Here is a 17,935-nt window from a genome sequence, read left to right as displayed (position 1 = left end):
AGAGATCAGTCCTGGGTGTTTATTGGAGGGACTGATGTTGAAGCTGTAACTCCAATACTTTGGCCATCTGATGCGGAGAGCTGACTCATTTGAAAAGACCCTGTTGCTGGGAAAGATTGGGGGCAGGAGGAGATGGGGACGACAGAGGATGAGATGGTTGGATGGTATCACCGACTCAATGGACATGGGTTTGGATGGACTCCAGGAGTTGGTGATGGACAAGGAGGCCTGGTGTGCTGCGGTTCATGGGGTCACAAAGAGTCGGACACAACTGAGCAACTGAACTGAACTGAAATTTAAGTAGCTGCTTGTGGCCACTTTCAAAAATAATGAATAGCACTCAATTCAATGACAGTCTGCTAAAGTTTTGGACTATGTGAAATTAACTTGCTGCTTATGGGTTTTTGTTGAAAGGTATGTAATATGATTACATGATAACCCAATTTAAAGTATTTATGAATATTTGTAAAAAGCTACATTGTGTTAACTAATAATATCACCGTGTAAAACTAATTTTAAAATGCTTGTTTTGTTTGCTTAAGAGCAAACTAAGCCTGAGGCCAAGGTGCTTCTTAGTAATTTTTTTTAACATACTGTATTGGGCAGTACAGTTTTGGACCCTTTATTACTCTAAAATTTACTGTTTTAGATTTACATTTACAATCCATTTATAATTGATGTTTACATATGGTGTGAGGTAGGAGTCAAGTTTTCTTCTTTTTCTATATGGATGTCTAGTTGACTAAGCTCCAAGAAAAAGAATATTTTTCTCTTTTCATACTATATTATTTGTTCTTACACCAAATACCCACACTGTCTTTAGTAACTGGTAGACAGAGTGTCTTGTTCCTTGGCCCTTTCTGTGTCCATATAAACATTAAAAATACCTCATCAAGGGGCTTCCCTGGTGGCTCAGTAGTAAAGAATCTGCCTGCCAGTGCAGGGAGCATGGGTTCGATGCTGGTCCGGTTCGGGAAGATCCCACATGCCGCAGAGCAGCCAAGCCCATGCTGCACCACTGTGGAGCCTGCGCTCTGGAGCCCAAGGGCTGCAACGCTGCAGCCCGCGCGCCCTCCAGCCTGTGCGCTGCACCACAAGGGGCCACTGCAAGGAGAAGCACGCGCACCCCAGCTGGAGAGTACCGCCGCTTTCCACACTGGGAAAAGCCCATGCTCAGCTGTGAAGGTCTAGGGCAACCAAAAATAAATACATAAATAAATAAAAATTTAAAAAACACCTCGGCAGTTTTCATAAAATAACTTTTGGAAGTTTAGTTGGGCATTACATTGGATCTCTAAAACATCCAATTTTGAACATGATAAAACCATCCATTTATTTAGGTCCTTCACTTCTCTCAGTAATATATTATCCTTTTTTTATGAAAAAGTCTTACACATCTTTTGTTAGATTTATTTCTAGCTATCTGCTGCTATAAATTATAAACTTCTAATTTCATATCCTAATTATTGTTGGTATAAAGAAATACAGTTAATTGTCCTTAGGTCTAGCAATTGTACTAAGTTAACTTATTAATTCTTACAGTTTCTTTTGGACTTTCTGCATATCCAGTCCTGCCATTTGTGAATAATGACAGTTTCATTTCTGATTCTTACACATTTTTTATTATATTTCATCTTATTACATTATTGTACTGGTCAGGGTGTCAAGAACAGAAACCAATAAACTTTCTTGAAAAGGGCCTGATAGGAAGAAAGCCAACATTTCCTGTATAAATGTACATAGACCATAAAATATTGTGCTTTAAAGAGAATCAGTAATCTTGCAAGTGAGTTTTAAGCAAACTTGTATTAATTTGAAGGGCTATACAATATTCTGATAAATTTAAAAGGGGATTGAAGAAGGAAAGGACAATTCATAATCATGAAAGAAATGAGGTAAAACATTTGCCTAGTAAATTGGCAATTGCTGAAAAGTTTTGTTTATTTTTAATGTGCATAAGTATAAACTAATGCTTATTTTTTTTCCCTTTAGGAAAAATAGAAATGAAGGTACATATGCACACAAAATTTTGCCTCATTTGTTTGCTGACATTTATTTTCCATCATTGCAACCATTGCCATGAAGAACATGACCATGGTTCTGAAGAGCATCACAGACACCATCGTGGAATGACAGAATCGGAGTCAAGCGAATTTTCAGTGCTGGATGCTGAAAATGAAAAAAAATATTATATTGAAAAACTTTTTGACCGTTATGGTGAAAATGGAAGACTATCCTTTTTTGGTCTGGAGAAACTTTTAACAAACTTGGGCCTTGGAGAGATAAAAGTAGTTGAGATTAATCATGAGGATCTTGGCCACGATCATGTTTCTCACTTAGATATTTTGGCAGTTCAAGAGGGAAAGCATTTTCACTCACATAACCACCAGCATTCCCATAATCACTTAAATTCAGAAAATCAAACTGTGACCAGTGTATCAGCAAAAAGAAACCGTAAGTGTGATCCAGAGAAAGAGACAATTGAAGTGTCTGTCAAATCTGATGATAAACATATGCATGACCACAGTCATCGCTTATGTCATCACCACTGTTTGCGTCATCACCTTGATCATAACACTACTCGCCATTTTCCTAATGATTCCATTACTCATGGTGAGCATGGGGAGCCTAGCCATGAACCTTCAACAGAGACCAATAAAACACAGGAGCAGTCTGAAAGTAAGCTACCAAAAGGAAAGAGGAAGAGAAAAGAGAAGAAAAGTAATGAAAATTCTGGGGTTATTGCACCAGGTTTTCCCTCTAACCATGATCAGGGTGAACAGTATGAACATAATCGGGTCCACAAACCTGATCGTGTACATAACCCAGGTCATTCTCATGTACGTCTTCCAGAACATAATGGTCATGATCCTGGTCATGGACACCAAGATCTTGATCCTGATATTGAAGGTGAACTTCGACATACTAGAAAGCGAGAAGCACCACATGTTAAAAAAAGTGCAATTTATTCAGCTGCTAGTCACAAAGATCATAATGAAGATGATCGTCAACATGAGGTAAGCAGAATAAGGTAGTTGCTCTGTAATTCTCAGATGATCCTTAAGTACTCTTAGGTAAAAAGAAAAGTAACAGAGGAATAGACAACCGTATTCAAACTTGTTTCCAGTTACAAGATACATTAAGGGATAAAAATCAGATTAAAGATTTTTATCTGCATTTTTACTTGGATTGTTTGTTTTCAAATTTGGGTTCCTTCAGTTCTAAATGTTTAAAGGTTGTCAGAAAATATATTTCTTTTTTCCTTATTTTACTCTCTTGCTTAAGACTTGCTTTGACTCTCCAAGTTAGGTTATGTGTTGTTTCTGTTAACTGGTTTCTAGATGCTTGAAAATTGAAGTCTTTTTTTTGTTTAGACAGTTTCTTCTTCATAGTAATTAACTTATTGAATTAACTACAGATGACTCCCAGTCACTGATCTCATTCCAAAGTCAGGTATTTTGTACATGTGGTAGGTTTGTTTTTTCTGTCACTTTATCACAGGACCTACATGCTCATGGTAGTCTTTTCTCATGCTTTTGACAGATGAACAGTGAATACAAAAAGATATAATGATGAGAAATGCCAAGAGCAATGGGATGGTTCTCTTTTTCTTCTAAATTTTTGTTCTCCTTTGAATACTTTCACATTTGATTTGTTACTTCTTGATTTTTAAACAGCTATTCACCTTAAAAACATTTTTGTTTCATTAAAAGTATATCAATACCCTTATTCTTACATTTAGCTCTCATTAAAGTTTAGGAAAAGCTGTTGAATTTATTATTGTTCAGATGTATAAAAAGCAGCATCTATTGTGGAAAATGACCTCAGCCTTTGTTTTCGTCTCTTATTACTGAAATGTGTTTTACATCTAAGTAAATATCTTTGTTTCTTTACTAGACAAATCACTAGATATTTGGGTTTCAGCAAATTTTAAAATCTTAGTGTACTTTTAAAGAAATTGTTAATTTATTACTATGGGTAATATCCTAGAGTCTCTTGTTGATAATAACTAGACATTATCATAACTAAACAGTGTTTATTCTTTGGATTATACTTGTGGGGTCTGGATCATCAGTCTTATTATTTTGTATCCTCATAGGCCTGATGCATAATGGAGATTTTTTCAAGATTTCTGGAAATGGTCTGTGCGTTAGATAGTATAGTAGTACCTCATGTAAAGACTCGACCTGAGAAAAATCACTTTTGTTTGTATGTTTTGATTTTGTGTTTTTGCATTGTAGATACAAAAAGCAAGCATGCAACCAGAGTGCATACATGTGGAAAAGAGATACTCCGTTCCCTTAGATTTATATATTTGTGTAGTGATGGGTTCAAATTTTTTTTGTTATGTGTTTTCTTCTTAGTTTTGTTATACTTTGTAATTAAAAAGTTCTACTGGATAAAGCTGCGTTTTTTAATCTTCCAGCTTTAGCACTGGGATAGGATTTCACTATACGTTATTCTTCTGGGGTACCTTAGGTAGTAAAAATTTCTATATCTTTTTATATTTTAATATAAAGTTATTAAAGTACTCAAGTCTATTTAACAGTTTCACCGAATAACAATCTCGAGCAACTGATGATTGCAGTTTGCCTAGGGAAGTTATTTTTTTTTCTTCAGTCCTTCAGGATCTTGGGACTGTAGTTCTAAATCATTCTTATTAATGGCAGAAAGTCATTATCTTTTATATGTTGCAGTGGAAAATGGTTAAAATCCATAAAAAGTTTTGGGTAATCAGGTTGAATTCTCTCCTATCATAAATTCCTATTAAAAATCATTCTTTGTAGTAGATATTTATATTGCAGATTATTTTAAAATTATATTTAGAATATATTTTACTATATAGTATTTTTTCTGCCTAATCTTCTTAAAGTACTCTTAATTTGTTTTATCAATTTTCTTGCAGTGTTTGAACGTCACTCAGTTGCTAAAATACCATGGTCATCGTGCCAACTCTCCAATCTCATCTGATCTATTTACATACCTTTGCCCTGCTTTGTTATATCAGATTGACAGCCGACTTTGTATTGAGCATTTTGACAAACTTTTAGTTGAAGATTTAAATAAGGATAAAAATCAGGTTCCTGAAGATAATGCAAATATAGGGGCATCAGGTAAGAAAGATTTAAGTTCTTTCTCCTCAAAAGAGTCTCTGTACTTCTTTTTAAAATATAGTTGGAATCAGAAAGCAATTCCAAATGATTGCCTTATTTTTGTGTCTTTCAGTATATTTTAATCATGTTTAAGTTTGTGTGTTTAGAAAAGATTGGAGGAACACAGGCATAACAGTTTACTCACCACTTCTGGCATTACATAGGAACATTTTGTTGTGGGCAGAGAACTAATAGATTGGAAAGGAAATGCAGGTTTTTCATAAACAGATTCTTCTTTATGGACAAATGTTAATAAGGGGGCCATTAATTAAAGCTACATGATGTTATAATTACTTAATATTTAGCGAGATGAGGGGCTCTAGTGAAAAGCCAAGATTACAAAATTTTTAAGGACGTGAAAAGGGAAGCTAGTGTGGTTAAACTCTAGGAATGGCTCAGGATGCCAGTGATTGGCACATGAACTTCATCATGGGCACTTAGATAGTAAAACCAAATGGGTAAAATCAAAACTATTTTTGAACTTCTCTCTTTGTACTTTTTCATCATATCCAGTTGGCTAGATTGCTCCACCTTGATGTTTATAGGCACCTCCTTCTGAAACTTATATTCCATAGGAAATTTGTAGCTCTCATTGAATCCCAAATGTCATTCCAATTTATGCTTTTGATAAAATCTGAAAATCTTTGATGTTTTTCCTCTATGTATGGTTTCTGTTTTCATTTGCTATTTTACTTGTATAATCAGTTGTTGAGTCCAGGTAAGTCTTAAGTATTTTCCAGATCTGTCCACTCTGTCTTAATTTTAGTTCATATCCTGCTTGGTTCTTTACTGAGTTGTTGAAATAACTTCATAACTTTCCCTGCCTGTGTTTCTGTTCCCCTCATAGATCATGCTTAGCACTTAAGCTAGATTTCTTTGGACGCTCTGACATAGAATTTTCTTTTTAGTGATAGCCACTATTTATTTAATACATGGACTTTTATTTATTTACAAACATGTATTGTAGGCACTGTTCTATACTCAGTTCATTTACTCCTCATAACAATCCTATGAAGTAGAGAATGCTACCCTAAAAAATTTTCCAAGGTCTCAAAACTAGTGAGCAGTAGTGGTAGAATTCAGTTCTGGGAAACTTAAATCATTTTGATATTCATATGTGCAAAGTGTTTTACATACTTTTCTTCACTAAATTTTAATACTAATTGAATTATTTGAGGAAGCTATTATATGATTCTTGTTTTTATGGGTAATAAGTAAGGTAAAGTATAGAAAAGTTAGTAACTTGCCCACAGTTCCCAGACCTAGTAAATGATAAAACCCACCAAGTCTGAGGTTAATCACTGTGCTATTTTCCAAATTTAGGAAATTCTGATATCCCCTTTGTGATTTTTGTCATACATTGTTAATGTTACTTAACATTTTCATTAGATCTCTAGTATTTTCTTTACATTTTTTACCAATCATGCTTTTCAGAATATGATCCATGTATACCTACTGTCACATCTCTATTTTCCACCATTCATTTCTTCCCTCTTACCTCTAATTATAACAAACCCATGATAATAGATTATGCTGGTTTTCCTTGATTCTTCTCTGCCTTTTTACTTTGTAAGTGTCTCTGCTTGGCTGACCACTGTGATTCCTCAATGACTGGTCTCCCTGGAATAACTGACTGTATTGGGTTTAATTAAGACCCCTACCTTGACACCCTCCAGATATCGCCATCATGGTGCAGAGTTCAGGGATCTTAATAATTGGATTAGTTGTCTCTTTGTTTGCCTTTAGTTGCTTAACGGAAGTGACTGGGTCTTTCATTTGAGCATCACTAGTGCCTGAGATAAAAGATACTTTGGACAAAAAGTAAACACTCTTATATTGATTGAATGAATAAATTGCTTAATATTAGTCTATAAGCTTTTGTTTCTAACCTAGAAAGAACACCTGTAAGTCAGCCTAGTATACATTGATAATACAGTGTTCTCAAGAAGAATGAGTGGTATTTCATGAACTTCATATGTGCAAAATCATGTTGAATGCACTTCTGGTTGAAATGCCTAAGATATAGTGGTATTGAAATGAAATGAAGGTCACTCAGTCACGTCCAACTCTTTGCGACCCCATGGACTGTATAGTCCGTGGAATTCTCCAGGTCAGAATACTGGAGTGGGTAGCCTTTCCCTTCTCCAGGGGATCTTCCCAACCTTGGATCGAACTGGGGTCTCCCACACTGCAGGCAGATTCTTTACCAGCTGAACCACCAGGGAAGCCCAGAAGTACTGAAGTAGGTAGCCCCCTTCTCCAGCAGATCTTCCCATCCCAGGAATTGAACTGGGATCTCCTGCATCATAGGCAGATTCTGTACCAATTGAATAGTAATTAAAGTGACTAAATTTATGTGTATGAATATGAGCTGGAAAAAACAGAATTTTGATAAAATAGATAAAAGATTGAAAGGGCAGCATTTTAAAAGTTTTCATAGTGTAGAGCAGAAGAGCAATAAGGTAGACATGTTTATGAATATCACATTCTAGTATAAGAGTTCCGTTTGAGATAGAGACATTCCTTAATGCTTAAAAGAGTTACACATAAAAGAAATGCTCTCAATACATAACTAAGTCTCTTAGGTTCCTACCTATTCTTGGTTAATTTCTTTGCAATAGGAAAACAACAACCTCAGAATGGATAAATTAATCATAATAGCCTATATTTATTAGAACTTTATTGCCATGTGCTATTTTAAACTGCACTTTTACAAGAGTTTAATTTGTTATTCCCATGAGCTAAAAATTTTTCTTTACTTCTCTTTACTGAGGAAAGGAGGTTTGAGAAGTTGAGTAACATGCCCAAATCACGTAACAGAGCTGTGATGGGAACTAGAGTATTCTCCATCGAAAGCCGGTAATAAGCCACTGTGCTCTGTCCCTGGGCTGTGCGCCCCTGCTTCCTGCTGAGAAGGCTCGTAAGTGTGCTTGGCCAGAATGTACGTGACAGGGAGATAAGGAGAGTTTAGTGTTTTGACAGATAAAGCAGATGTAGACAGGAAAGTGGTACTGGTAAATATTGATGTAAGTAAGTATTACTCTAAATATAGATTAGTCATTAGAAAAAAATCTAAGAATAGTCTTCTGTAGACAAGCTGGGTTCAGTCTGATAAGATCTGAAAGGGCAGAGAAAGTGAGTCCACACACTAGACTTGAATAATGATCTTTGGATAGACAAAATATGTCCCATTGCTGGCTTCATGCTCATTGATCTTTGTAGATAACTAAACGCCCTGAGAGTCAGTGTCTCTCTCAGGCACTTATAAATTCTCACTGGCAGGAGTAAAAGTGTGCTAGGTCCAAGATTATTTATCTTAATTAAAAATAAAATTCATTTGTTCTTTACAGGAGAAAAATGGAGGCTGAAAAGATTGAGGCATCTAGAGTTAAAACTAATAGCCTTTTCTTTTTCTACAGTTTCTTAAAAAACTCTATTTATTTTCACATTAGCTGTGGGTTATGACTTAGCGTTGTCTATGTCATAATATTGATACAGTCTATATATTTTAACAAAACTGTTGACAGATGCTTGACTATAGTAATATTGAAAATTGCACTTCAATCTAAAAAACCTTAGAGAAAAGTGTACTTGCTTTGAAAACAATTACATGACTAATAGTGAATATTGATTAGTTGTTTGCAGGTGGTTATTAGCATTGTCAGAAATGAAACTTGAATTAATTATGTCCTTATAGATGTTAATAATTGTTAGAATGCCCTGCTAGTAATTATTTTTAATGACTGCTGCACCATTTAAGAAGGTTAACTTGTTCTGTATAAATCTCCCATAGTGACACAGCTACTACCTCATTAACTGTTCAAAGACTGCTGTAAACCAAATATGCTATATACTGTGGATGTTAGAAATCATTTGTTTCTCAAGATTGGCTCATTTAGTCATAGAGTTGACCCTAGCTTAATTACCAAGGGGGGGTTGTGAATAGGCTGCTAAGCATTTTCCACCAATTAAAATGCTGAAAACTGCCACCAGAAAACTGCCATCTTGCACATGCTTTGAACCAAGTTAATTAGAAAGTTTCCACAGATGAGCGCTTCTTTTTAAAAGAATGCATTTTCTCTCTAGATAATGAGAAAGGGAGTTGGTGAATAACTAAGCTTGAAGACCTTTAACGTTTTAAGCAACCTAATTTGCAGAATAAGTGAAGCTTGTTTCAGACATTTAGTGTTTTTTATTGCATACGGTATCCTGGGTACAAATAAAGAAAACATTTGCTAGTTGTACTTAATAGTTTGCATAGTGATGTTGGTATAAATTTTACAAGATTCCTTTCATTATTTGTCATTTATTGTTATTTTGGGTTTCTTTTGACTTTATACCAAACAAATTGTGATTTAAAAAAGACAAATAATTTGGTTGGAAATCAAAACAATTTTATTGACTTTTTTTAACATCTAGGAAATTATGATATTTGAGCTTTAAATGTGTATGTTATTAATTCTGAAAATAAGTATGTACTTAAATAGCATGGGAAAGTATTTCAAGGACAGTAAATTCAAAACAGCTTTATTATTCATAGGTCAAAGAAACAGTAATTTTCCTTGAAGAATGTTTATAACTTGTTAGGAGAATGACTACTTAAAGTTTTAGTGCTAGGAAGATAAAATTATTATTTAAAATTAATAAGAAATCAGCATAAGAAAACACATATGATAACATAAACTTATGGGATAATAGGGCTATTTTGCTAATGAAACAGTTGTGATGGAATAGTTGTAATCTATAGAAAATAACTAAAAAAATTCTGATTTATCTGAAATAGGAAATTTGGCTCTTTTATTTCTTGGCACTGGCAGAAATAAGTAATACTTTGTGTTAGATGGGTTATAGATATGTGAAATTAATTAGCTTTATGCTTACATGTATTTTCAATGGCATCTATTCTGAAAATCTTGTGTAGCTACAAGTTTGGTAGTAACCTTTTGTCCCTCTTCCTCTGTCCTAATTAGCTCAAATTTTGAAAGAGTGATTGCCATTTGGATTAATAAAGTTAGTGTTTCTTCTTATTATCATGTTTAATTATACTTATTTTTCTTGTAAATCCTTTTATATGAAGCTGCCCTCCCTTTTATGTGAAGCTGCCTTCCCTTTTATATGAAGCTACTTCGGGAGAGACAAAAGTGATAAGTCACTTGGCCAAGTATTCTCTGAAAATACTGTGATTTACTGGAAATAACAATGGATTAAGAGGGGACTTTGGATTTAGTTTTGACTTTGCCTTTTTAGCTAACTATTTAACTTTTTTATTATGCTAAAATATATATAACATCAAATTTGCTGTCTTAACCGTTGTGCATTTATTACATTCACAATGACAACCATCACACTATTGTTTACAACTTTTTGCTTTAACCACCAACCCAGGTAGAAGCTGGGCTTCCCTGGTGGCTCAGCTGGTAAAGAATCCGCCCGCAATGTGGGAGACCTGGGTTCAGTCCCTGGGTTGAGAAGATCCCCTGGAGAAGAGAATGGCTACCCACTCTAGTATTCTGGCCTGAAGAATTCCATGAACTGTATAGTTCATGGGGTTGGAAAGAGTTGGATATAACTGAGCAACTTTCACTTTCAGATAGGAGCTATGTAATTAATAAGCAATAATTCATTTCCCCCTTAACCTCAGCCCCCAGTAACCTCTAATCTTCTTTTGTCTCTGAATTTGACTGTTCTAGATAGTTCATTTAAGTGGAATCATACAGTGTTTGTCTTTTTGTCTGCTTTATTGTGAGATACTCAACATAATGTGTTTTTTTCCTAATGTAGGAAATTGTTTAGTTTTATTTTAGTTTTTATAAATGTATTTATTTATAAATGTATTTATTTTGGCTTTGCTGGACCTTCATTGCTGTTTGAGCTTTTCTTAGCCATGGCGAGGGGGAGCTACTCTCTAGTTGCGGTGCACAGGCTTCTCGCTGCGGCGGCTTCTCTTGTTGTGGAGCATGGACTCTAGGGCCCTCGGGCCTCAGTAGTTTTGGCTTCTGGTCTCTGGAGCACAGGCTTAATAGTTGTGGTACACAGGCCTAGTTGTTCTGTGGCGCGTGGGATCCTTCTGGACCCAGGACCAACCCCGCAGCTCCTGCCTTGGCAGGCGGACTCCTAACATTGAGCCACCAGAGAAACCCTCAGCATAATGTTTTTAGGGTTCATCCATGTTATAGCATGTATCAGAACCTCATCCCTTTTTATTGTTGAGTAATATTCCATGGCATATATACACCACATTTTGTTAATCCATTTATTCATCAATGTATGCTTGCCTATTGTGAATAATGCCGCAAATCTTTAAGCAGATTTATAGTCCTGTTAGATTTGATTAGGAAAATATCATTTTAGATTAAACCTTTTCTAAAGTATCACTCTTCAGTGAAATTTTATGTAAGTATTAAACAAAGTTTAAAACATTTCTATTTTGTTTTAGGCCATTAAAAAAAGTAATCTCTCATTTTAAATGAAAATGCCTCACTCCCTGAACCACTGGCATTAATCAGATACCGGCTTATGAATAGCCTAGAAAAAGAAATGTGCACAAAATTCCACCTGTTTCTTACAAGTCATGAAAACATTTCTCCTGTGCTCTGATATGGTTAAAACTATATAGTGAAATTTTAAAAGTAGCAAATTATACAGAAAACTAAATTGGGGGAAAGGGAATTTGTAACTGGGTATGGAAGAAAGATGATACCAAGGAAAGCAGGACTGAAATACCTTTTGTAAAAATATTAAATGAAATACAATAAAGCAACCAGTAATAGGCTTTTTTGGTCTTATCTGAGTGTATTTCTATTTGGAGCTAATATTTAAAAGTTTCTTAGACTTTGTATTGGAAAGATTTCCTTAGATTATAGTGTGTTGGATACTTAGATTCTTTAATCCTCACAAGAGAGTTTTATAATTAGAGTCTTTTAAGTAAACAGTTTTATTGCTGTGACTGTGCCTTTTAACATTAGCAAAGTTTTATTTAAATATAAATAATGTAAGTGAACCACAGCCTTAAGTCATTTTAAGCCCCTGTTTCTAATAAGGTGGACCACTGAAAACTATTTCTAACTTGGTCTGAGTTTAATTCTTTTTTTAAGTATTCAAGGTAACCACCTTGAATATAATTGTTTTGTTTTTAAACACAGTAGTGCCAAAATACAAAGTTTCTTAAAAAACAGTCTGGGTATGATAATCAGTCTTCCATGACTCATTTATCTTATGTTTATTCGTTGGAGCTTTTTTGTTTATAATGGCATACTAATATTGATCATTACTTTCTTCCTACAGCGTGGATTTGTGGTATCATTTCTATCACTGTCATCAGCCTGCTTTCCTTGCTAGGCGTGATCTTGGTTCCCATCATTAACCAAGGATGCTTCAAATTCCTTCTTACATTCCTCGTTGCACTAGCTGTAGGAACAATGAGTGGAGACGCCCTTCTTCATCTGCTGCCCCATGTAAGAAACCTTTTAAATCTTTTTAAGAAGTAAAAGTATTTCAGCTAAGAGGGTCCTTTATTAGCAAGCTGTAGCATACTAATCTAATATTTCTGTTGTTATATTGCTTATAGGATGAAGTATTTTTTCATTTGTACAGTTTTAAATTAAGTAGTATTTTTAAAATTGAATTTATTAGACTTTAAAATATCAAAAACTGATAGTGTCAGTTCTATCTTCACTTGTCACAACATATACATATCGGATCATCACAATGCACGTTTTAACTCTCTTACAATTACATATGTCACTTATACCTCAGTGAAGCTGAAATTTTAAAAATGCTCTGTTAACAGTTCTGAAAGTGAATATTTAGTGATCACTGAGTGTTTTATCTTTGTGGTTTCTCAAGAAAGCCATTAGAAGAAATGTATATGGTATTTTATAATGATTGTGCACATAGCCAGTGCTCCACAGGCATCTTTATTTGAGCAGGAATAGGCAGACATCTTCAGTTAATGATTTTAGGTGTTTAACCTCTTTACACATGGGGCTATTTATCTTTTCACCTGCTGTACCACTTGTGTTCTTACATTTGGGAGCACTTCTAATGATATGATAAGTCCACACTCCTGGGTCTCTCAGCTGGTGCAGTGGTAAAGAATCCACCTGCCAATGCAGAAGACGCAAGAGACGCTGTTTCGATCCCTGGGTAGGGAAGACCCCCTGGAGGAGGAAACGGTAACTCACTCCAGTATTCCTGCCTGAAAAATCCCATGGACAGAGGAGACTGCTGGGCTGAGTCAGACATGCCGGGGCACTTGTGCAGGCACATGCCTCACACTCCTGTTTCCTTGCTTCTCAACCTTTTAAGAGGCTTATTACCAGTTTAGAGTGTTTGAACCAGTATTGCTGTCTTTCCTTCAAATTATGGAAACAACAGAGCTTTTTTCTTTTCTGAATGTAAGATTATAGACTTGAATATTTAAGTTCTCATCTCTTCCCTTCTGGAGTACTTGGGAGACAGTATTTATTTGTGTGTTCGGTACACCTGTTCTTCCCTTCTGCACTCCTGGTTGAGAAGACCTGATCTAGTGTCTGGAACACTGTATGGCATTGCCTTTTAAAAAGTTAATATTAAGACTGTACATATGCATTTTTTGCTGCTGAGTTATTCTGTGTGACCTATTTTCCCATTTATTTTAACCCCTTGCCTGCCCTTTGTCCCTGGCCACCAAACATAGCAACAGTCTGCTTCAGAATGGGCCAGCAGTTGAAGTGCAAACAGTGTTTAAGTGCTATTTAACTTATTTATTTTCTTAAGAAGTGTTAATTAAATGAAGCTATTACCTTTTGTAACGGTCTTATCTTCTTTAAGAGGTTTAGAAACCTCTTCTGTTGACCACTTGCAAATAAGAAAAGAATGTAAATAAATGTTACAAGGAGGGAAAATACTGAAGACCAGTTCTCTTTTACATTCTCTAAGATTAATATGATAGAACTTACATGTTTTGCAGTTTTAAAAGAGCTTTGTTTCTGTACACACATTTATTTTTGCTAAAGATTTAAAAAATGTAGAAAATTAAACACGTTTATATACTTATGCTCATGTTCAACAGTACATGCAGACATAACATCTCATCACTTCTTTGAAATAATTTATAAAAGAAAAATATTATAAAAATTAGCTTAAGAGAAAGTTAGATTATAGGGAGTTAGAAATGGTTACCTGCTGGTAAATTAGTCTATTTTAGTTTTACAGATAATAAGTCTTATATCTGGGTCATATTACTTCAGTTTACAAAGGACCCATCATTGCCTCTATTACTCCTGGATTGATTCTGTCACTATAGGATGTTTTAATATCTTAACCCTGATAGCTGTTTGAAATTTTTGGTCTTTTGTTTTATATTCACCATGAAGTGTAGTACTTTCCAGGCCACTGAGTATAACAAAATTGAATGGAAGACTACTTATATTCAAGTGATGTAACGGGATTTTTTTTCTTTTCTGGAGATTATATTCTCAAAGTAGCGTTTTAATTACTGGTGTAGAAGCTTTTCTTATTCTCATTAATAGTCTCAGGGCGGACATGATCACAGTCATCAACATGCACATGGACATGGACATTCTCATGGACACGAATCTAAGAAGTTTCTGGAAGAATATGATGCTGTATTGAAAGGACTTGTTGCTCTAGGAGGCATTTACTTATTATTTATCATCGAACATTGCATTAGAATGTTTAAGCACTACAAACAGCAAAGGGTAAGTATTTTTTAATTTTTTGTTTTCTGAAAGGTAGAACTCAAAACCTTTATTTTCGGGAAGGCCTTGTGTTTTTTCTTAATCATGGTGTTGGTATGTATTAAATATCATTGAATAGATTGTCTTCAGAGGAAAAACTGATCTTTGCCAGTTTTTTTATTATTACATTTGTTTTAGCATTTATAATCAAGATATAGGAGTTCATTTTTAGTTAATTTTGTGTTGCTTCTTATCTAGTTAACTTATATATAGTCTGGAAAAATATTGGCCAATTTATGCTTACTAAAAATGCAAAAAGTGTATAAATAGAAGCAAGTCTAATTGGTCTTCATAGGTAATATTTTCAAGTATTAGAGGCTATCATTGACATATCTTTTAATGACAGTGTTCCCACACAACAAATTTCTATACCAGAAATGCCTTGCCAGTGGTGTAAGTAAGTACTAGAGGTAAGAAGAATTTAGATTCAGAGGGCTTTGGGGGAAGAAAATATTAATGAAATGAAGGATTTGGTGGTTCATTTAAAGTAACAAAACACTTTGGAGATGGTACTTGGACTATTGATTAAATGCCCTGTTTGTCATGAACTGTCTTTCAGGTCATACTTAGTAGAATAAGACAAATATCTAAAAGAATTTTTCCCACAAGAAGATAAGATACTGTCATTCACTATGATTTACACACTTCCTGTTCACATCTGTCTCTCAGGCTCTTTTTGAATACATCTCATTAACATGATTGTGATATTGATACTGACTGTTTTCAGTATATTCTGTTTAAGTAAATCCTAGAGGACATTTTTAGAAAGCTTCACAAAGCAACAAGTTAGAAATTTTTTACATTTTCTTAATTAGCTACAAATACTGAAAAAAAAAAATCTTCAAGAACAGTGGGTAGTCACTGTCATCATAATATATACAGTCCACTCTTAGAACTTTAATGCTGTTTTTTTACAGATATATTTTTGTTTGTGTATGTATGTGTTTTGTATATATCCTCTTGGGACATATGGCTTAGAATAGAACTCTGAACTGGGATTCAGAAAGAGTGATTTTATTTCTTGTCTAGCTACAAACTAGCTCTGAAACTTTGATTCATCCATCATGATTTCTTGTTATCTAAATGCATGAGGAAATAAACCCTACTTCTCATCTGTATTTTCACGTCATATTCCAAGTAGTGTATTTAATTTTCATGGCCATCTTTTAGTCAGGGCATTGTATGTAATTGCTTCCAGAGGAGATTTTATCAAGATGGTGCATTCAGTGAAGTGTTATCTCAGGAGTGGTCAAAGGACCTGGGAAGGATCAACTTAAGAAAAGAGAAAGAGATCTAACAGCATTTGGCTTGTGAAAGGTCATGTGGATAGTTGAAGAATTGACAATGGTGGGAGGGATGCCAAGGTAAGATTGACTGGAAGGAAATGAATCAGAGATTACTGCAGGATATTTAGAGGAGAGGTAAAGAGGTCTTGAGTCATGGCATGGGGAAGAGAATGTGATTAAGAGAATTATTTAAATGAGAGAATCAAGAAGAAGTTGATTAGATTTAAAGTCCAATTTAAAGTCCATCTCTCTAAATAACAAATTTAGAACACAATACAAATTGCAGGGTTATAAAAAAGTTTTGGAATTACTGTGAGGCTCTAATTTTTTTCAATTGTGTGTTCTAACACTGATGAAAAGAAACAGGAAAACAATAGAATGGGAAAGACTAGAGATCTCTTCAAGAAAATTAGAGACTTCAAGGGAACATTTCATGCAAAGATGGGCACAATAAAGGACAGAGATGGTATGGACCTAACAGAAGCAGAAGATTTTAAGAGGTAGCAAGAAAATACAGAAGAACTATACAAAAGAGATCTTAATGACTCAGATAACGATGGTGCAATCACTCACCTAGAGCCAGACATCCTGGAATGTGAAATCAAGTGGACCTTAGGAAGTATCACTAGGAACAAAGCTAGTGCGGGTGATGGAATTCCAGCTGAGCTATTTCAAATCCTAGAAGATGATGCTGTGAAAGTGCTGTACTCAATATTCCAGCAACTTTGGAAAACTCAGCAGTGGCCGCAGGACTGGAAAAGGTCGATTTTCATTCCAATTCCAAAGAAAAGCAGTGCCAAAGAATGTTCAAACTACTGCATGACTGCACTCATCTCACATACTAGCAAAGTGATGCCCCAAATTCTCCAAAGTAATGCCCCTAATACGTGAACCGTGAACTTCCAGATGCTCAAGCTGGATTTAGAAAAGGCAGAGAAGCCAGAGATCAAATTGCCAACGTCCATTGGAACATAGAAAAAGCAAGAGAATTCCAGAAAAACATCTGTTTCATTGACTACACTAAAACCTTTGACTCTATGGATCACAACAAACTGTGGAAAATTCTTCAAGAGATGGGAATTCCAGAGCACCTGACCTGCCTCCTGAGAAACCTGTATGCAGGTTAAGAAACAACAGTTAGAACTGGACATGGAACAACAGACTGGTTCCAAATAGGAAAAGGAGTACGTCAAGGCTGTATTGTCACCCTGCTTATTTAACTTATATGCAGAGTACATCATGAGAAACGCTGGGCTGGATGAAACAGAAGCTTGAGTCAAGATTGCTGGGAAAAATAACAAATAACCTCATATATGCAGATGATACCACTCTGATGGCAGAAAGCAAAGAGGAACTAAAGAGCCTCTTGATGAAAGTGAAAGAGGACAGTGAAAAAGCTGGCTTAAAACTCAACATTCAGAAAATCAAGATTGTGGCATCCAGTCCCATCACTTCATGGAAAATAGATGGAGAAACAATAGAAACAGTGACAGACTTTATTTTCTTAGGCTCCAAAATCACTGCAGATGGTGATTGCAGCCATGAAATTAAAAGACGCTTTTTCCTTGGAAGAAAATCTATGACCAACCTAGAGAGCATATTACAAAGCAGGGACATTACTTTGCCAACAGAGGTACATCTAGTCAAAGCTATATTGTTGTTTTTTTTCAGTAGTCATGTATGGATGTGAGAATTGGATTATAAAGGAAGCTGAGCACCGAAGAATTGATGGTTTTGACCTGTGTGTTGGAGAAGA

General features: G+C 35.0%; 1 protein-coding gene across 5 annotated transcripts in view; it reads left to right on the top strand.

Annotated features, from left to right (window-relative positions):
* The window catches only part of SLC39A10 (solute carrier family 39 member 10), a 74,821-nt gene that overhangs the window by 34,487 nt on the left and 22,399 nt on the right, over positions 1-17,935 (top strand). For all 5 annotated transcript variants that reach the window (XM_065930921.1, XM_065930925.1, XM_065930920.1 and 2 more), the window contains 4 exons: positions 1,993-3,017; positions 4,907-5,114; positions 12,438-12,607; positions 14,666-14,854. In XM_065930921.1, coding sequence (XP_065786993.1) covers positions 2,004-3,017; positions 4,907-5,114; positions 12,438-12,607; positions 14,666-14,854 — 1,581 coding nt within the window. In that variant the 5' untranslated portion in view covers positions 1,993-2,003. The remainder of the gene's footprint in view (positions 1-1,992; positions 3,018-4,906; positions 5,115-12,437; positions 12,608-14,665; positions 14,855-17,935) is intronic.

Source organism: Muntiacus reevesi, chromosome 3 (genome assembly GCF_963930625.1).
Source record: "Muntiacus reevesi chromosome 3, mMunRee1.1, whole genome shotgun sequence".
In the NCBI taxonomy this organism is placed as follows: domain Eukaryota; kingdom Metazoa; phylum Chordata; class Mammalia; order Artiodactyla; family Cervidae; genus Muntiacus; species Muntiacus reevesi.
The sequence above is the reverse complement of the archived record's forward strand: the minus strand, read 5'-3'. Positions and strand labels throughout refer to the sequence as shown.